The sequence below is a fragment of the Centroberyx affinis genome, unplaced genomic scaffold (genome assembly GCF_046629955.1).
Source record: "Centroberyx affinis isolate AG114_WGS23_722 - 3 ecotype Tasmania unplaced genomic scaffold, CSIRO-AGI_Caff_v1 ptg001004l_1, whole genome shotgun sequence".
Taxonomy (NCBI): domain Eukaryota; kingdom Metazoa; phylum Chordata; class Actinopteri; order Beryciformes; family Berycidae; genus Centroberyx; species Centroberyx affinis.
In genome coordinates this window covers 33,521-55,414 of record NW_027279568.1, presented here as the reverse complement: position 1 = coordinate 55,414, position 21,894 = coordinate 33,521, and the positions used below count along the sequence as shown (strand labels likewise).

The following is a 21,894-nucleotide window of genomic DNA, read 5'->3' as shown; positions in this document are numbered from 1 at the left end:
GCCCCAGACCCCCCGGTGTCGCCTTTATCTGCAATATTATATGTCAAGGAGCTGTGACATTCTGCTCATGTTGTGGCAACATGAGGAGAACGTCATGCTTCAGAGATCCGCCGCCGCTGTCTCACAGTCAGTTTGGCCTTTTTTCCTGCGTGGGACAGTTCGTTTTCCTTCCGACACAATGGGGGACTGGTTCTAAGTTTAGGGGCCAAATCCCCCCCCCCCAAATCTCTCATCACACAAAAAATACAATTAAATCCCATAGCTGTCTGGGGCGTAGATTGAGTTTGAGTCCTGCTTTTATGCGAATACGGCAAATCAAAACGAATTTGGAAGGACAGAAGCTTGAATAGAAAGAATGGAATGATTGAAGCCTTAGACAATCGGTCAAAGTACGAGGAAAGGGAGAAAAAAATGCTCTTGAGTCATTATGTTGATCATTAGTACTTTTTTTTTATTACATTTGCTTGGTTGCCATTTCTTCCTTAATAATTGCTACCCGAAAATAGTGTCATCTCTTATCTGAAAGAGATTTTGGACAAGAACTATTAGAATGTCAAAAAAGTGCAAAACCTGCACCTTCTCTCTTTTATTTCAGTGTGTGAGTATATTTTTAACGGTTGCATACTTTAAAGAGAGTTTGCCATCCAGAGTAAACGTGCATCTGCCTGCATAACATGTTTCTCCCTCTGGGTATGATGAAGGAGGAGAAATTTATAGGCACAATTATTTCAGACAAGTTTGTTAGACTAAAGACACAGACTGCATCTCTCCATGCTTTCTGTAATTAGTGATAATATAGATCTTATCTTATCCTGAGATTCAGAAGAACAGAAACAGGCTTTAAGCATTCCTAAAAGAAAGTAAGCTGCTTGCAAAGCTATTTCTCTGCACAGGCAGCAAATGAACAGTTTTGCGTGAGATATAGTGATGCCCACTCTTACAAAAGTATTCATTGCACATATTTAAAATAAATTATATATATATCTTTTTTAAAGCTAGTAGTAGTAACATAAGTCCTTAGTTGACAAAATGAATTAGAATAAAATTAGACAAAATGTTATACAGCAATTTGGGAAAACAAAAATCATCGTTGGTAACACTTTACAATGGCCTAATTCCAGTATTAAACTGTGTATTACCCTATGGAAAATTATTGTACAATACTGTATTAATTATTGCACAATATTACTGTGTAGGTAAATTTCCCTAATACATAATGTACTTACAATGGTGTAACAACACTACTAATGAAGCAATTTGAATGGGGTTTTTCACTTTTGCAAGTACCTACACAGTAATATTATGTCCTTACAATACTTTCCCATTAACACACAGGTTAATAGACTGGAATAAGTCGTGTGTGTGTGTGTGTGTGTGTGTGTGTGTGTGTGTGTGTGTGCGCATGCATTAAGGAGGCTGGGCTCTTGGCTAGTGCTCAGATGATAAGGTATGTTTTGCTGCGCTGCTCTCTGCATCTTCCTCCACCCTTCCTTCTCTCAATAGAATGTGATCCGCTGGGAGCCTCCTTCATTCCTGTCAGGGGCTTTCAGTCTGGGGGGGAAGGGGGATGTGGGTGGAGAGGAAGTGGTTTGTTTCCACTGTAGGTTACACTGATATATTATGGGATGCAGTGGAAATAAGCTATTATTATTTTTGTTTTTTTGCAAAAGACCACCCGTCTCTCTCCCTCTACCTCTCCACAGAAATGAGCTGTATTTTGCGGTCTAAAACAGAGAAGAAAATGAATTATTTATCCAAAAATGTTTATTTCAAATTTGTTTCCATCTTTAACTTTAAAAAAGATGGTTATCAAAACTATTGGAAGTCTTTTTTGCATGTCTGTTGCTTGGTAAAATTCCACTTTAATTTAAAATAACTGCTATATGACCCTGTAGACTCAATGTATTATTTTCAGAAAGGGGAAAACTGGCATTAAGAGCCTTATAGTAACGTATCCATATTTGTTTTATACAGTATGTAAATTAGAAGCAAGGTAAAGGTATATATGAATGTTGCTGCCAAACACCTTGGCATTCCATGAATTAACCACATACAATATTTAACAAAATATCAAAAATTCTATAAAGCAATTGGCATTTGTTCAAATGCAAGATGTTATAGTAAAACATTGTCAGAGTATCTCAAAGGAACAAATGATGAGTGCTTGAAGCAGATATATTAATTACAATATAAATACAAGTGGCAATTTACCAAACTTAAATTGAACAAATGTAGGATGACTTTAATAGGTTAAGGGCTTTGCTAATTTTTCCAACATTTTCCAATTATTTTGACATGCATTCTGTTAAAAGTTATAACACACTGGAAATGTATTATTTGTATTCTGAACAATCGTCTTAATTGTTTGAGTATGGATATAGGAATTTACTACTGATCTTTACCTTTTACAGACTCATCTTTATCAAATGTGCCAATAGTTTCAGAGGGAACAATACTCCCTTCCTCAATACAATCTGTCAGTGCAGCAAAAACATACATGCATGTCCTAGTAGTTATTATGTATTAATTATTTGGAAATGACACAATGACTATTCCCAAGAAACAGCGCCCACCACACTTCACACGCCATGCAGAGGAAATTCTAGGGAAATTTCTAAGCAGCTACATGTCTTCATTTGTTTGTTGGAAACTATTCCATGGAAACAGCGGCCGCTACATTTTATAGGCCATGGGGAGGAAACTAGGGTGAAATTTATAAGATGTTACCATGTACACATACAATTTACTAATAACTAGTTATTATAATACAATTACTGGTAAAAGCAATGTTTTGGCCTGTATATTACTCAGTAATTACCATATTACCATTACCAGTAATTACTAGGCAATAAGGCAATGTCTGTCAGTCTTGTATACCATTATTACCTAATAATAACCACTAGTCATTACAATAAAATTACTGGTAAAAAGCACCTTTTTTACTTGTATTACTCAGTAATTAACAGTCATTTTATGCTATACCTAGTTATTACATCTATTTTACTTGGATATTACTTAGTTATTTCCAGTCATTAATGCGTAATTAATGGCCTGTAATTTAAAGGGTTATCAACCCTGGTATCTTTAAATTCTCAACCTTTCAGGAATTGAAACCCATTTGAGGAAGAAAAACAGCTTAAATTTTCAGATTGGCGACCATGTACTTCTGAGTTATACAACAGGTTTTGAAAGGGTTTCATTAGTGGAAGAGTCATAGAGGACTAGTTTGTATTTTATTTCCCTTTTGTTACAGATGCATACGATCCACAGTGTGATAATATGACAAAATGAGAGCAACACTGTTTTGCACTTTTTTTCAACTGGAACAATTTGTCAGCGCCTCAATGTGTACATTTTCCTTATTTTGGAACAATGTGCGGATTACTCTCATTTCCTCACTCAGCCCATAGAGCACCGTGCGAGCCTGTGCACTTCAAGTGAAAAATGACAATCGCAAAATTGCGGTTGCAAGGCTTTCACCTGATAACAGTGCAAAACACGACTGCTAAACCTGACCTAATCTGCCTCCGTATGACACTATCTGATCGACTGTGAATGCCGTATCAGCAGCAACCACAGGCCCAAAGGAAATACCAATCCCCTTGTGAAACAATAAGCTGAGAACATACAGTACAGAGCCTGAATAGACTGTCATAAGGGACGATAGGGGAGGGATTTCAGCCGGCTTCCTCCTGAGCCACTCACTGCCACACAATGCTGCTGATGTACTCAACTGCCACAACTGCACTTTGTGTCAGATGATTTGGAAAGTGAACTTTTGAAGGATTAAAAAAAAAATGAAATGCATTATCAGAATAACCAGGTTTCTCTGGCTTCACTATAGCAGCATAGGAATACTGGATTCACATGTTTCTATAACTTGTTACGAAACAAATGGGATCCATGCTTTCCCAAAAAAGCATTTAACTATTATTTTACAAGTAATTAAAATGTTACTACTTTACTCATATTCTAATATAACAACAAAACCACCGCACATGCTTATGCAATATCCTCCCAGTTAAGAAGATGATCTACTTAATGACAAAGGCTACCACACTTCATAATGGAAATCACAACAACTGGAGTTCAAAGCCCAAAGTGTAAAAAAAAAAACCCAAAGCATGCAAGCAAAAGGATATTAAGCATAAAGTCTTGGTCAAATCCATAGTCCTAGTTCCAACAGACACAAGTCCTGAAATAGTGTTCCAGGATTATCCATGGTTTATTAATTTCAAAATGTGTCGAAAAAACGGTGAAGCTCCAACAAGATTGTTGTAAAAGTTAAATCTCCAGTCATAGGTGAGAAAACAGTGAAGTCAGGAGTCAGGAAGTTAGAAACTAGTGTTTGCTGTTGACTGTAATGGTTTATGTATCCTCACAATCACTGTATGGAGGAGTTATCTGTTATGGCAAAAAACAGATATGAATGAAACAGATACACCATCCTGTTCTTCTGACACTGCAGTCCAGGATTTCTTATGGAAGAACCATTGTCCAACACAACATCCCTGCTCTTCTGACACTGAAGCACCATTATGGATAAAAGAACCACAAAATAATAATAATAAAAAAAATATGGTCATCTTCCTCTAAACAAATGCGCAGCAACATCCACTGTATTGGCCTCCCAAATAAGATCATCCCACTGTTGTGGCATTTTATACACCCGTTGTTTTCACATGACTGGCAAAATAAGTCACAGTTTAATGCTTCAGAGAACTGCTACTGGATCTGTTTGGACTGTTCCAAGCTACGAAGACAGAAACTAAAGACACTAAATTCTAAAATAACACAGCTTAGAAAAAATGTTAAAAACAGTATTATCTATGTGCTTTTGGAGGTACATTTTGTACTATTTTAATTGACATGCATCAACTGTTCAGAGACTGAAAATATGAAGAGATTCTATTGAAATACAGTATCGCTGTTGTCATGTGCAAACCTTGTAACTCCAATTTTGGTGATTTTCATACTTTAACGTTGAAGGATTTAGCAATTGAAGGATTACATGCTCTTCTATGGGCTGAGAAAAAAAAGTTGGATGCTTGGACTTTCAGAACCCATTGGATGAAAAATTAAATGGTTGGTCAAGCTAATAACAAGGCTGTGTTTCTGAAAAGTTGACATTTTGAAGATAGGAAGATACGATTTTCACCCAACAGCAACGATATGGAATATTACCAATTCTAGTTCCTTTTCTAGTGCCGAGATTTATTTATAACTGAACACAGAGCTTTGGTTTTATATGTTGCAAGACAGGTTTTATAATGTAAGCAGCTGCCACAGAGTTCTCTGTCGGACTAATTACTGCTCCTCATGGCTCCCCGCTTTCTCCCTCTTCGCGGCTCTGCCTCGGATACAACACGCAGTCAGCTTCGCGTGACTTCCACCTCCGCGGGCCTCGGCCCATCGCGCATGACTGTCCGTCATCATTACCTGCTTGTAAAAACACCAAAGACAGGCGCGGGGAGGGGGTCTCCGAGGAGAGGCTTAGCTTCCCTTTGAGCGCCGGCCTCACCTTTGACCTCGCACAGGGGGGAAGAGGTAAACACAAGGGGGGAGACGGCTAAGCTTCAGTGGCTTTTAATGACAGAGCCGGTTTGGGTTAGAATAGCAACACTGTCATCACGCGGAGACTAGATAAGATTAGGCTTCGTCAGGCAGGCCGGCAGCAGAAGTGGCAGGCCGCGGCGCTCTGTTTGCCTCCGCATTAATCCGTGAGGGTTAGCGTACGAGTCGTGGATGTGTGCTTTGTGTTTGATGTGGAAGTCAGGCACTTGCATGTACACACTATAGCGCTCGCTTCAGATGGGAATTGTGCCTCAGAGGTCGTTCGGGCCACAGTTTCCTGCAGGAAGCCGTTTCCAAGCAGGAGCGCACCATTGCTTAGCGCATTCTTTGCTAGTCGTTCAGCACAAAGGCCAATGCCAGATAGCCCGCTCTATAAAATCTAGATGACAGACTAGTTTGGGACAAAACTCACAGAGATTATCGCGAAGGGGTGAAAGTGTGTCTTCACCGATTTTGGAACCGCAAGTCCTGATCGTGCTTGGCTTGTCGTCAGCGTTCATTTGCCCGTAATCCTCAGTTCATTCCTTTTCACACGGCAAACCGCAAAAACAAAACACCTCCGCCTTCATTAAGAGCTATTCACTTGCTCGGTCTTTTTTTTTTTTTTTTTTTCCACAACGTTCTAGTCCGTCTCTTCAATTAGGCCAATAAAAACAAAGACTGACGACAACAGTTACAACGGTAGAAGAGGACAAGGCTGTTTCAGTCGGCGTGCTCGCTCAAAGCACAGTCATGCGGCTGAACACGTAATAAGCCTCCCATTCTTCCCCCAAAGTACCAACAGTTCAACCCGGACTCCGCAGACCTCTGAAAAGGTTTCTCCAAATCCGACATGCGCGCCGATTCAGAATTCAGGGGGAAAATGCCCTTTTAGTGTGAGAATGGAGGGAGACGCCTTCACGGGCTGCTGACTACGCTTTGGCAAGGGCCTCCGTAGCAGTCGGCCGGACAAAAAAAAACAAAAAAAAACACAGACCATACAGATAGAGGTACCTCAATGAGCGCTCAGTTAATCTGCAAGGTCATTAGGATACTTGAAACTCTCATTAGCATCATTCTCTTTTCATGAACTTAGATGGAAAGCTTTTTTTTTCCGGCTTCGGTTAAGTTCTGGAGTTCTGGGAAATTTCGTGGAGAGCCGGGGGGCCGGGTGGATGGGGGGAGTTGTTGTGGGACAGTTTGACATTTGGAGTCACCGGGGTCATTCAGTCGTAATGAGGCGCCCGCGGTAGGACCGCAGTAAAAGGCTCTGCCCCAGTGCTCAACTCTGCCTGACTCATCGCCAAGCCGGATGACAGTTTGGTTTGGTGCTGGTCAGACCAATCACACGGCGGCAAGCTGATTCATCTCTGGTGGAAAGTAATTAACAAGATGGGGCCATACGGACAATCCTGATGTGTGTGTGTGTGTGTGTGTGTGTGTGTGTGTGTGTGAGCTGTCAAAGTCCCTATATTGTGGTACTGCTCACAGGAAAGTTGAAATCCATACCGGTTTTTGCATTGCTTTTATGGTTTAAAGCTGGAAAAACAAGAATTCAATGCACATGCATACACATTAATTTCCCTCTAACTGCAATACAAACCATACTCAATATACATTTTCCGTACTTTTTTTTTACATGATTAGAGAAACTTCTACCTGCCACCAATGGCAGCCAACAATGCTCACCCTCACCCTGTATACAGTATATGCTCTAGAACTGGAATGTCAATTTGTAGATCTATAAACTGAAAACATCTGCTATCCTGTAAGTATCAACAAAATAAGAAGTCTTTCAAGCCAATATGGGCTCAGTGTTAGCATGACAAGGGTGCTATATCTTTATCTAATTTCCATAACATTCTATTAATTGTATTATCTCCAAAATGCTCTATTGGTTGTATTATCTTCAATATGTTCTATTCTTATATTCCAATGGCTCAATTTCCCCATTGGGATCATTCAAGTTGCATCTATTATCTTATTTTAGCTTGCATAGGAGTAAGACTATGTTGTTAATAATACATAATACATGGTTCAAAACCTCATTACCTCTCTACTGGCATGTCAGCATGCACCCAAATAGTTTAAGACCCACCTATCAGTTGCTGGTATCCAACAGACTGCTTTATTTAAAGGATGTTTGTTCACTTTGTTTCCATGTATGCAGAATGTACAATCGTTTCTGCCTGTGTAACAAAAGTGATTAGAGCAAGCAGAACCTGTGACATCACCCGTCTACTGTCCACCTTCCAGTCTATGTAACCCACTTTTAGAAGGTAAGCAGCTCTATCCTCCAGCCCCTGACAACCACACGTAGGTAGAGCTGTGTTTAGTGAAGTTGTCAGCGGCTCTCCCTTCAGATGTCACCCCTATGATGGAGCACATGTGCGTGACTGCTCTGCGCCTTTAGAATAGCCCCGGGCGCCTCCTCTCTGTTCTTCTGTTTCCCCCTAAGAAGTTCACAGCGCAGATTCACAGCGCGAGATAAGCCCCGTAAAGTGCTGTGGAAAGGCGCAGAGCTCTTCCGCGGCCCCGCGCACGCTCCCCACTAATTACAGGCATAAATCAAAGCAATGTCCCTCTTCATCTATCGTTCCTGTTTGCACATGATGTAACTTCCTACTCTTATTTTACTACAGCCTCGGCTATGCGACGCGCGTTAGAAATGTTGAATGGCGGTATCGGACGGGACGGGTGCGCTGCCAGGCCGGGACGTTAGAGTGTAACTGTACCTGCAGTGTCTGAGCAAATCATCACCTGCACACACCTTCCTGAGCCCCTCCCTGACCTCCATGCTCACTCACACGCGATGAGCAATTGAGCTGTCAGTCAAAGCGGAGGGGAAACCAGTGTTGAAACTACACTCGCTGGCTCTGGAGGCCCAAGGCGGAGGCCATCCAGGCCCATGTTGCTCCACTGCTATTGTCCCCATAATCACCTCATCGCACCTTTTGAGGGGATTACCCACAAGGCTCGGTATCCCAGCTCTATACAGCTGTAAGAAATGACAAAGAAGATGAATAGGTAGTATTCAATTTAGTATCCAAATAGGACTCTTTTGCAGAAATAGAGCTTACTAGGGTGATTCTGTGCATGAAATTCCCTACTAAATAAAGGTGAAATAAAATAGAAATGATTTTTTTTTTTATACATGATACATTCCCAAATTAAAAAGGGACTATAAAACTGACACATTGTAGATGTTATTACTCCAACAAATGTATGTGTCCACCTCATCATCAATGAATCCTTCCTAAATTTTATTGGAGAGGTTTTAGGACTTTAATTTCAGATTAATGGCTGGCCCAGCATTGGTCTAGTTGGTCATCTCCCATTAAAATGCTGACAAATGGTGAATGAAGTCAAGGTAGAATGACTTTGAAAAAAAAACTGAATGTCATTAGTTAGATCTCTGGATGAAAAAGAGTATGTGTTAAGCTTCAGATGGGTGCACATTATTTAATGTCATGCTGATTAACTGTTGATGATGTGGGAAACTCGACCACATTTTGCCCCAATTAAGCTCACACAAGTCAGGGAGGGATGGAAATTCTATTATTTTTCTCATAGGCTTTAATAGCCTTTTGTACTTTGGTGCATAGCTGGCAGAAAGAAGCCAATCGACAAAGCAGCAAATTCCTTCCATAAATATCCTTTAACTGACTAGAACATTGAGGTTGATGGAATTTAATTGATAAGGGGCAATAAAAGTGAAATGGTTTTGAAGCATTATGGGTTAACCAGTGGGCTGAATTCCTCTTCACCATTCAAGCACTGACTATGTGGCTCTTAACCAACACAGAATTACCCCAAACATCACAGACCTAGAGAGAAACCACAGTGGGTCTCATGACCAAGGATGTTCAGGATCACTAGGTTGACCATTCACTATGCTTTGCTGGCCAACCATACACACACACACACACAGAGAGAGAAAGAGAGAGAGAGAGAGAGAGAGAGAGAGAGAGAGAGAGAGAGAGAGAGAGAGAGAGAGAGAGAGAGAGAGAGACTGACTCATGGATCAGCTAACTTCCTGAAACTAGATTTTGTTTCAAATAAAAATTAGTTCCAGTTCCAATGGCGGTTGGTTCAGTAAACACAGTTAACCAAAAGAGATTTTGAGATGTCATATACCAATAGGAACCTTTCAGCAAATCTAGTGTGCCTTTTACTGAAGGGCCATGTAGAATACACTTTAACAAAGGACAGGGGGTACTGCTGGGGTTTGGTCTAATCACTGAAGCAGAGTGCAGGGGGTCCTGCCAGTGAAGGAGGCTGGGACCAGTGGTTTGTTACCCAGTCTGTCTCCACCCTCATGGGTCCAGTCACTACTGGAATAAAGTGAGACCACACACTGTCACCTAGTGAGAGATTTAACAAGGGGAGGACAGCTGGAGGGTCCAGACTCAGTAAGTTTCTGTATGCTTCACATTCAGCACTGTCATAGGCCTGGAAACATAGCAAGAGCTCTGGAGGAATCAATATGTTTGCAATTTGATTTAGAATTTTCGTCAAGGCATCCATTTACTTATTAATTGATGTAGTATGTCTTAGACTACTAATCTACTACTTGAAGGCATGAATAGGCATCAATGGCCAATTTAATGTTCCATAACATTATAGCCTATCTTTTATTAAATAGAACAGAGGCTATTAGTCAGTAATAGGCTAGACTTCATATTTTCCACAAATTCATAAAGCAGAATCAAACACTAATTTCAGGAAAAATAATATTCACGAAGGAATTTTTTTCCACGAATTTGGCTTTTAGAATTATACACCTACTAATTATTGGCCTTAAAAAATAACTAGGCTATAGTAAACCTGTGATACATTTTTGCAGGATACTATAGATATTATGGCTAAACTATAAACCACATCCTATGGGAATATTATTAGTTGTATTATAGTATATTATAGTAATGTTATAGTGATATTGTAGTAAAAAACCTATGACTAAGTACAGCAAAGTCACTATAAATTCACTATTGAGACACACTATCAGTCCCTATCGGAATATTATAGTGATTTTTCGTTAGGGTGCGACGAATAATGGACTTCAGAATCAATGAATTTAAATCAGGCAGGTCGATTGTTTCACAGCAGATAAAATCCACATCACGGCGGTTGTTGCTAAAGCGAAATGCATGTGAAAAATGCATGGCAGCGGTGCAGTTCAAGGTCACAGGCCAGAATATTACCGTGGGTTTGTGTGAGTCGCTGTCCGTGGTGCTGAACCAGGATCCCCGAGTCCACATCACAACCAGACCAACACCGGGCTGAGCAGCAAGGGCCAAGACCCGCAGAAAAACCCCCGAACATCACCTTCATATCGGATCAAACCCACATCCCCAACAAACAAACAGGTAGGCTAGATTAAGCAAACAAACAAAATTAAAGGTGAAACGAAAATGATAAGGCAGGTCTGACTTTTTTTTTAGGAATATATGGCAGCTTTAAAATGAACATAGAAGAGACACAGGTGACAGTTATTATACCACCCATCCTTCAGTAATGGCGTCTCAAAATAGTGTTAAACAAACAGAAGATAATTGATCTCCATCCGCCTCTATTAACCTTTAGGTGCAGCATTGCCAAACCTTTTCCTAGATTTAGTTCTATTATATGAACAGTCAAAAGATTCATAATGGTGAGTGAATGGCAGGACGTGTCTGATGTTGAAATGTATATTAATTAGGGGGAATTAATGAGCTGCAACATGGGGTTCGCCTCCTCCTGGTGGCTTGATGGAAAAGCGCACCCTCGATTTTACATTAAAACAACTTCTCTGCAATACAGAACCGAGGCATCCAAAGCATCAGATGGAATAATAACAATATTACACAGAGCATATTTCATGAAATAAAGGTGGGAGTTGTATGAACTGTGCAATTAGGCTACATAATTTTATTCTCATTTGAATGCAGCTTTGGCGCAGAGCCTTGAATGCTGCTTTGAGGCGAAGGAGTGTAGATCGACCTGTCGCAACCAAAAGAAACATTCACTCGGTAACGTTTGCCAGTCAATTCAAGGAGCAAAAAATAGTCCGTTGTAAAACTTCACTATTCATGATCATGGAACAGAAACCTGATGTCGATTCTGTGTAAAATAAAACCACAGCCTTAACACAATTATCCAAATTATGCAGTAGCCTAATAGTTTCTTGAGGTCAGAGGCAGGTATGATTACAGAAGCATAACAAATTATTATAAGCTACAGAAGTGCAAAAAATATAACACGAGCATATGGGCTAATTCTGAATCCGCAAATATCTCAATATAGGCTAGATCATGACTAAATAGGCCTAACTACAATGGTAAAGTGCAATGCACATATACTGCTAAATAAGGCTAATTCATTTATAGCCGATGACAATTATAGGAGAATCTTAGAAAGGCCTATTTTTTGGTTTTATTAATTTTTACAAATGACGCCCGCTGCAAAATAGATAGCCTATATATAACTTTTGCTGTGACAGGCAATGACATAAAACCTGATGCCTCGTAGGATTATATTTCCTATGTAGGCAGCACCTATGAACATATTTCCTATGTAGGCATAAGGGTTCAATTTATGACATAAAAATGGTTAAAACAAATGTTTTAAGTCACATCTTAATCAATGCAGCACACTAATAAGCGATATAACGTTTACGATTTGATTTCAATCTCTAAAATCCACACACAGACTGGTGAATTGGAAACAGTTTGGCTTGCTGTGTGCAGCCTACTTCCTTAAGGCAGCGCCGCGTGTTGCTACAGGCACATTGATTTCTACTGTGTTGTCTCACACAGAAGACACAAAAATATTACAAAAATATTACAAAAATAAGAGATAGATAAAAGAAGACACGAGCAGCCTTACTTTCTTAATGATAATAATATTGTTAATAAATACAATCATTATACAAATAAAATAATGTGACAATATGAAATTATTACTAATTATAATAATGATAATAATAATAATTATTGTTATTATTGTTGTTGTTGTTGATGATGATGATGATGATGATGATGATGATGATGATGATGATATTATTATTGATGTTGTCATTACCATCATAAACAAAAACAATACTACAACTACTCCTACTAATAATAATAATAATAATAACATACAGCTGTAGTGTAGTAATTTATTCCTATTAGGGATATAGTTTATTATTATCATTATTATTATTATTATTGCCATTATTATTACTATTATTATTATTATTATGATCATTATTATCATTATTATCATTATTATTATTATTATGTAGCAGTAGTTGCAGTGAGGCTGCCTTAGTGTATCAAGGCAGCCTACTATTATATCGGGATTATTCTGAATTATTATATGGCCAATGAGCGCACATCGGTCTCAATTACTGTTAATATTCGATTTTATAGCAAGTAAATTGCACAATCGACGTTCAATTTAAACGCTCGCATTTCCTGAGCAGAATAGTCGGACAATAACATCTTTTAGCCTGGAACTACTACACCGAGAGAGAGAGAGAGAGAGAGGGAGAGCGAGAGCGAGAGAGAGAGAGAGAGAGAGAGAGAGTGAGAGAGTGAGTGAGTGGCGGGGGGAGGGGGGAGACACCCTTTGCAACAAACCCACCCACTGTAACAAACCAGGACACAGACGCTGACGAGCCGTGATGCTGCAGTGTTTTGGGATAAATGATTCCACTTGGTGCTGTGGGGCTTCACAGCATGGGCGAGCTGAGGAGAGAGCGCGTGGAGCTCACTGCTTTCAGGCTGAACCAGTGATGCACAGCATGCTGAGGACTAGGGAATGACTTTTTATTTATTTTGTTTGTTTCAGGCAGGTTTTTGTTCCTCGTTCAAAGAATATATATTTAACAGGAGGATCTGTAATAAGGGGGAGAATGTTTTTTCTCTTCAGATGGAAAAATGTAGTCTCTACATGTCAAGTCATGGACAAACACTGATGTGAAGTGGGCGCAGGGGGGAAAAAATATCCAGAATAGAAACAGTTTGGATAACTCGTTAAAGCTGGTGTTTATCGAGGAACCAAGGATTGACACCCAGGTACCTGATTACCTCCTAATTCAACACAATTTATTTTCTATAATTTAAAAACCACAGGCCTATACTGGGACATATATTTAAAACATGTGCATTTTAATATTGATTTCCACTGTAGGATCCCCATCATGGATAATATACTGGAAGGGATTAACCAAGCGTCTCCCAGGGGTTTTTTGGTGGCATCAGTGACTCTGTTGTTCTCCCTCTACCTGTGGCGGTGGCTCCGGCAGGTGACGATCCCCTGCCCGCCCGGACCGTTCGCCTGGCCGGTGATCGGCAACGCTGCGCAACTCGGCAATGCGCCGCACATCTATTTTACGCGCATGGCGAAGAAATATGGAAACGTCTTCCAGATCAAACTGGGCTGCCGCACCGTGGTGGTGCTGAACGGAGACTCCATCAGACAGGCGTTGGTGAAACAGGCGCTCGACTTCGCCGGCAGACCGGACTTCACCTCCTTCCAGTACGTCTCCGGCGGCGACAGCCTCGCTTTTGGCCCCTTCACCGACTGGTGGAAGGTGCACCGCAAAGTGGCCCAGTCCACCGTGCGCAAGTTCTCCACCGGGAACCCGCACACCAAAAAGACCTTTGAAAACCACGTCCTCTCCGAGGCCAGAGAGCTGCTGCGGCTGTTTGTGGGGAAAACGCAGCAGCACCGATATTTCCAGCCCATGACCTACCTGGTGGTGTCCACGGCCAACATCATGAGCGCGGTGTGCTTTGGGAAGAGGTACTCGTATGAGGACGAGGAGTTTCTGCAGGTGGTGGGGAGGAACGACCAGTTCACCAAAACAGTGGGCGCCGGGAGCATAGTGGACGTGATGCCCTGGCTGCAGTACTTCCCCAACCCCATCAAAACTATATTTGACAACTTCAAAGAGCTCAATGTGGAGTTTGCCGAGTTCATCCGAGATAAAGTCATGGAGCATCGAAAAACAATCCAGTCGAGCACCATCAGGGATATGACAGATGCTTTTATAGTGGCACTGGACAAGCTAAGAGAAACCGCTGTAGGGGTCCCGGTCGGGAAGGACTACGTGTCCCCCACAGTTGCGGATATATTTGGAGCGAGCCAAGACACACTGTCGACCGCGCTGCAGTGGATCATCCTGCTACTTGTGAGGTAAAGCAGTTTTCCTGTGATTTCCCAAAAATCTTTCAAATGCATAAATGATAATGTAGATAATAGACAATAGAAGTAATCATGGGGAATCAAACTGGATCATAAATCACAGCGGGTCGTCTTCCTGTAGAGACCTGAGGCACTTCAGTAGCGTTCAGTTATGTAATAACAGTCTACCGGAGAGCTGAGGCGCACAGGCAGCTGTTGGCATGAAGCTCTGAAACGTCCAGCGTCCAGTCAGCACTATAAGCACGGGATTCTTTTGCAGGATATGCGTTCTTTGTATAATGTTTGCTGACTGGGTGCATTGAGAGTTCAATCCTATCAGTGCCTGATTGCAAAGTGTTTCACAATCAAGACACAAGATACAGAAACAAGGTTACACCTGAACAAAGGAGGGAAGCAGCAGAAAGACACAGGCAGTAGGATGGGGGTGGGATAAGGACCCTGGTAATAGCGTAAGGGGCGGGTGAGGGGGGTAATGGCTAATCTGTGTATACACTAACACAGAAAAATAAAGGTGTGAACTGGAAACGAAAAAGAACCATTTCGGGTTCCACAAAGAACCTTTCAAGAACCTTTCTTAATTATTAGCTATTGGATGGTGGGTGATGGCATAAATGTGGAAAATAACCAAACAAACCCCTCCATAGTTTATATTGTGCAATAGCAAATGAGGCTATACAAGGACAGATTAAAAAAAAAAACCCACACACAATGCAGGTGTCTAAGCAAAGGAGTGCAGAAATGGCTCTTTAAAGAACCTTGGTCTGAAAGGTTCTTTGTGGAACCAGAAATGGTTCTTCTATGGCATCGCCATTTTTGGTTCCAGTTTCCACCTTTATCTTTCTGTGTGTGGGTCCTCTAATCAAATAACTTGCTACATTATCTTTGGTTTGGCTGCAATAGTCTTTAAAGGTTAGACAGGACTGACTGAGAACAGACGCCTGCCATCACTATGTGTGTAACCTCCATCGTCCTGGTTTTCACCTAAAATGAATTTGAACGTAGGTACCCTGAGATACAGGTGCGCCTGCAGCAGGAGGTGGACAAGGTGGTGGACCGCAGCCGGCTTCCCGCCATCGAGGACCAGCCGCAGCTGCCGTACGTCATGGCCTTCGTCTACGAGGTGATGCGCTTCACCAGCTTCGTGCCGCTCACCATCCCCCACTGCACCACGGCCGACACCTCCATCATGGGCTACCCCGTGCCAAAGAACACAGTGGTCTTCGTCAACCAGTGGTCCATCAACCACGACCCGGCGACGTGGACGCAGCCGGAGACCTTCGACCCCCTGCGCTTCCTGGACCAGGAGGGAGCGCTGAACAAGGACCTGACCAGCAGCGTGCTCATCTTCTCCCTGGGGAAGCGGCGGTGCATCGGGGAGGATCTGTCCAAGATGCAGCTGTACCTCTTCACAGCGCTGCTCGCTCACCAGTGCCACATCAACTCGGACCCGGCCAAGCAGCCCAAGATCGACTTTAACTACGGTCTGACTCTGAAACCCCTTCCCTACTCCATAGCAGTGACTCTACGAGACAATATGGCGCTGCTGGAGGAGGTCAGCAGACAGGGAGACACCCAGGAGGTGAAGGGTGAGCCCGCATCAGACTGACAAATAAAAAAAAAATAGCTGAAACAAAACAATATTGCAAAACAAAACAAAAAAAAAACAACAATAATGAAGGTTGAAGGACAAAACACTGAAGAGACTCATGAACTGTAGCTCATGTGCCCCGTGTGCCATCAGGTATCAGCAAAACAGTTCTGAAAAATATATTTATAAACAGAAAACTCAGGCAAAATTATTAACTTTTCCACACATTATTTTTTTAATTCTTAACATGACGTTGAGCTGAGAAAGATTATAGATCATTGACTTGTGATCAGTGATTACTGACTTATTTTTTTAAGTATTACGCTATAGTGGCAGATGAAGACAGACGGTGTCATCTGTTTCACTGGAGACATGGTGTATACATGGAAAACATGGTTTATACATTGCACACCTGTCACAACCAGCAGTTGACTTGGGGTGATCCTGTCATTTCTTGCTCATTATCCTCTCACATGGAACCACAAAGGCAATCTGACATGCCAAGAATTAGCATCTCTATCTGATTCAGCCATTTCTAACAAATTATCAAGTGATTCAACTGCATATAATGGAGCAAAACTACGGCATCCTACACCTGACGATGTTGTAGTGTTTTATCACAAATAATGCTGGCATGCTTTGGTTTTCGACAAGCTGGAGGACTGCAGTCCGCTGCCCACCACTGGAGATCAGCCTCAACCGGACCTCAGTACATGCAACACTGTGGTTACAGTAGTTACAGTGGTTACTGTAGTTACAGTAGTTACCAGCATCATGCCAAATACTAGCTTGAACAGCTGCTGTAACAGAGTTTTGCCTTTTTAGTGTGCACACCAGGATTTCTGCAAGAAATCATTAGGAAAGAATATGTGAATTGATATAAAAGTGGGATCCATCAAGCTTGTGTAGATTTAGATATCACAAACAATCACAAACTTTACATTACGTATTGTCGTCGTCAAGTGGAAACCTTGTAACTCCAAAATGTCAACTTTTCAAAAACAGCCTTGTTTCTACCATTTTTCAGTTTGAAAGGGTTTCATAAGCCAGAGTGTTGCAGAATTTTCTCAACCCATAGAGGAGCATGTAATCCTTCAGTTGCAGTTAAAACATGAAAATCACATATATTGTTATGAGTTACAAGGTTTTCATATGGCAAGGGCAATATGCCAATTACAAGAGTAAAGGTCAGGATCATGGCCAGTAATTCTGCAACAGGCTAATAAGCTGACGGAGTGCTTCAGTCCTTACGCCTAATGTCTACTAAAATGAAATGTTATGTACACGTGTAGTTTTTAATATACTTACAGAGTATAAATGCATAGTTACTCAGTAATAAGGCCTATGAAATGCCAAATATATTTACCTAGAATGCTTCTGAATGTCATATACAGTAACATATTGTGAAACCCACACCTACTTTGTTCCAAAGGACAAGGCTAAGGAGTGTAAGGGTACACCAAACATTAACACTGACCTGCTGCAAGTATTGTTGCTTGTGTCTGTGAACTGCTGTGCAACGCATGTAACCATATGAATACTAATATTAGATCTATATTAGATCAGTGTTATTTAGGCATATATTTCTTATTTTTGTTCCGTTGTGTATAAGTTTGAATGTCATAGGATGCTGCTCTATGAAAAACCTTTGACCCTGTTGCATTTAGGTTCCCTTCTGAAGACGCCAGTTACCAAATGATTTCTTCTTCATGTTGTTTTGACTACAGAATATAATCACGTGGTCAAAATTGGGTAAAAATGGGGTAAGATTGGTGTTGTTTTTGCTGTAGACTCTTCTAATTGCTTTCTCAGCGCTAAAGATACATATGAGACAAATGCACTGACTGTCAGGTCTTGAATTTGGGTGTTTGCTGGCCTCCTGCCAAACCATGTTAAAGAATGAATTACAGCCGACTTCAAGTAAGTGTTAATACTGGGACAGATTAAAGGGGAAAACCACTGAATTTCAGCCCTGAAATATGTTATTTCTGTGCCCTAGCAAAGTTTCTTTTAGTGAACATTACTATGTCTCCCATTGCTGGAACCCAGAGAAACTATCACATGATGTTGTGCTGACATACAGTTCAACAGAGAAAGAACTAAAAAAGACATAAAAGCTGATTTTAACAATATTCAAGAAGATTTTATAGGGATGAGGGTAGATTTCATTGCAATATGGTAGCACTGTGGCATCATATAGTCAAGTTGTTAAGGACAGACAAACATTGTACAAGTCATTGTCAGTGGAACGGTTCCAGCATGTTCATCTGTGTGATATTACAAAGTTACGTTTCAGTCCTCTGGTTTCTAGCTTCGGGAGAAATAATAATGGGAATATTAGCATGTGACATTTGACAGTTCTAAAATTGAGTGGTATTCTCCTTAAAATGCATAAAAGTTATGCAAAGAGGGCATTTGGTCACAAAGACTATTGCTATCTTCATTTGAGAAAGTATTTAAATCATTAAATGCAGCATGTTCAACAGGATTTCATTTGTAGGGTTCATTCTCCCTAAATAAATTAAATAAATTGTGTAAATTGTAAATTGTGGAATACATGGTCCAAAAATCATATTCCTCTTTCCACTATGGACCAACTGATAAAAGAATTACTTTAGTACTTTACTCATTTTCTCATAGAAGCCTACATGAGTATCACCCAGGAGGAAACCCACTGTTGAAATGCAACAGGAAGGTTTGGATTTGGAGCTGCTACACTGTCTCTGGATCAGAATATTTATGTTACAGAATAGTTCCTGTATTTCATACTGTACCAGACTACTGGAGGATAGAATGCTAACCCTAATCCTGCAGATGATCTAAAAGGAAATATCAAGTCTGAATAAACTCAAAAACAGTTAGCAAATTAAGGTTTTGTGACCAAATTGTAAATCATTGTACCTTTATTTACTTAAATGTTTAGCTGTTCCTATGCTTATGCTTTTCCTGTAATTTGTGAAACTGAAACATCTTTCTAACCTAGTCGCCATGATGGGGGGTCAAGAAATATCTAAAAACAAAAGCTGACAGCCTGTATCTTTACCTCATATGTATCTTTTGTTGGGCGATACAAATTAGAAGAGAAGCTACAGCAAAAAAAAATACATTTTTCACTGATCACTGTAACAATACTTAAGCTTTTGACTATACATTACTGCAGCTGTGATGTTGTTCTCCAGAGTATTTCGTCAGTAGATCGTCCTCTTGCTCAAGAGGACGATCTAAAGTTGATATTGTACAGTAATACTAAATAAACAGACATGTTAATTATTCTTTTGTTTTTCATTGATGCTATTTTCTAGATGTCAAACAGGCTTAAGGTGATAAATGAGAGGCTGAGAGAAACCACTCCCGAATTGAAGAGGATTTTTTTAAAATTCCAAAACAGAGAAAGGTTTTTTTTTTGTTTTTTTTTAAGTTGTCTATATGCATCTCAATTTGTTGCAACTGGTATTCAAAAGCTCTCTCATGAAGGTAATTCTATTTATTTGAGCTTGATAAGACAGAACGTTGATTAAGATAACATTTCATGTGCTGTCAGTGCGGACTTAAGGAGAAATGCACTGTCGCCTCGGCACCCTGCCAGGTCAGGTGGGAACAAAAGGGAAGTGTTTGGGAGAGCCCTTTCCCTGCGCCGCGTTTTATCTCACCCTCCCAGAACATCCTGTACTTGATCAGCCAGCGGCTCGCAGCCAGCCAGCCAGACAACTCGGAGTGCGTGACAAATTCAGATAAAACTACAGTAGATGATTACTGATACGGCTCTCTCTCCCTCTCTCTCTCCCCCCTTCACCAAGCAGAACATGAAATCTGAAGACTAAATACTACCAGTGAATGCGTGGCAACACTCCAAGCATAATCTTTATGAATCAGTAGGAAAACAATGTCATTTCACATTTGCGCCTCCCTGGTGAAATGAGGAGTCGACCTGTCACAAATGAGTAACAAGCACAGAGAAACTGACACTGTTGTGTTTAATACGCCCGGTTCAGTCGGATAATGACTTTGAGTATGAATCCTGACAATATCAACCTTGAGGGGTTGTTGCTCCGGCACAATACGCACCGAGCTTGTTTTGCTTTGTTCCCCTTCTTGGATTACAGGAAGCCGCAGGAGGTAGCAACTATTCCTAAAACACAAACATAGAAGAGGGTGATTGTGGATGAGATTTACAAGGAAATGAAACAAGCCTCAAACTATCCTAAGTACAGCCTGAAATTGGGGAAAAGTCATATTTACACTTAGTAAAGCAGGTGCCTTATATGACTTTGGGGGACGGTCATGACAGGTACAGCAAGATGAAATCTTGCATGAGCGACTGGTGAGATTTTGTCTGGCTCACGAGGCTGTATCATCACAGCTTAGACTTGTCAAGACTGTATTAACAAGATTAGTCTGAATCTTCTTGATTTTAGCAAGAGCCTGCATTCTGCATTTAATGCTAAGCATACACATACCAAGCTCTCATTCAGCTGGTATACTTGGAAGCACGATATTCTTATATCCAGGTCCTTAGATTTTGTATGGCGGCATATTTGAAGATCTGAATACACAATGAATACACAATGAATACACAATGGGCATTAAGAGAGAAGGTTGCTGAGTGTTCAGACTAACTGATGTTTGTAGTGCTGAGGATAAAATAAACCAAACATCAGTAAAAGAACCCTTTTTTTTTTATATTTGACGAAAGGCAGGAAAAGTCAAGTCAATATCCAGATCGGGACAAGTCTGAGTCAAAATAGGCAGCAGAACGAGAAAAGTCCAAGATGTCACAAAAGTGTCTCAAGACCAAAGAAGAAGAAAATCCTCAGCTAAACCTGACAACTGTCCATCTGGAGCAGCACCTCCTTGTCTATCATCTGTAATTTGTGGCTTCAGGGGGAAGAAAACCTGAAAACACCAGTGTATCATGTCGTATTCAACATGAGGTCCCGTCTTCCAGGCAAGCGCGTGCAGACTTTTTAACATTATATGCGATTACACCCACAGACACACTAATTGTGTCTGCGAACGGATACAGAACATCAAACGTTTGCATCATATTTAGGAATAACGGCCGTAATTGAATTCTGCAGCAGTCTCAATTGAGGCTTTTGATCAAAGTGAGTAGGAGGCTAATAAAAAATCAGGTGCAGTTGTTTTCCAGACTGTACAGTGTTTTTCTTTGGGGAGGTACATCTTTAGAGTGGTTCTACTGTGAAAAAAAAAAGATGCTGAAACATGACTAGACTGGAGGGAAGCTGGCCTGAATCTGATCCAGTGACAAATTCCCAATAGCCCTGGCACAAAATGTACAGTCTGGGAAAAAACAGAAGGGACGGGGCGCCTTAAAACTACACCATCATTGTTAGTCATGTAAGAACCTGCTTGTTGTTTTTCTGCTGCATTTGGATTAAGACCAATGTCAATATTTGGTTTATAATAAAGCAAAATTCCTGTTACATTTTAATCATGAGGTGCACATAAAACTAATTGCTGTAAGCGAGTACACCTCAAAAACTCATAAAGCAAGCAAGCACACAACAAGCCCATGTGTCATACATGTAACACCATGACGAACTGACCATACATACCAG

General features: G+C 40.8%; 1 protein-coding gene across 1 annotated transcript; it reads left to right on the top strand.

Moving 5' to 3' along the window:
* The first annotated feature begins 13,224 nt into the window (after positions 1-13,224).
* Positions 13,225-19,578, top strand: cyp1b1 (cytochrome P450, family 1, subfamily B, polypeptide 1). Its single transcript, XM_071522558.1, has 3 exons — positions 13,225-13,595; positions 13,711-14,718; positions 15,730-19,578. Exons 2-3 carry the CDS (start codon positions 13,721-13,723, stop codon positions 16,331-16,333), a joined length of 1,602 nt encoding a protein of 533 aa, XP_071378659.1. The 5' UTR covers positions 13,225-13,595; positions 13,711-13,720; the 3' UTR covers positions 16,334-19,578.
* The last annotated feature ends 2,316 nt before the right edge of the window (positions 19,579-21,894 follow it).

Coding starts and splice junctions, on each gene's coding strand:
- cyp1b1 (XM_071522558.1), top strand. CDS start 13,721: ATGGATAATATACTGGAAGGGATTAACCAAGCGTCTCCCAGGGGTTTT. Junction 14,719..15,729: donor ATCATCCTGCTACTTGTGAG/GTAAAGCAGTTT, acceptor ATTTGAACGTAG/GTACCCTGAGATACAGGTGC.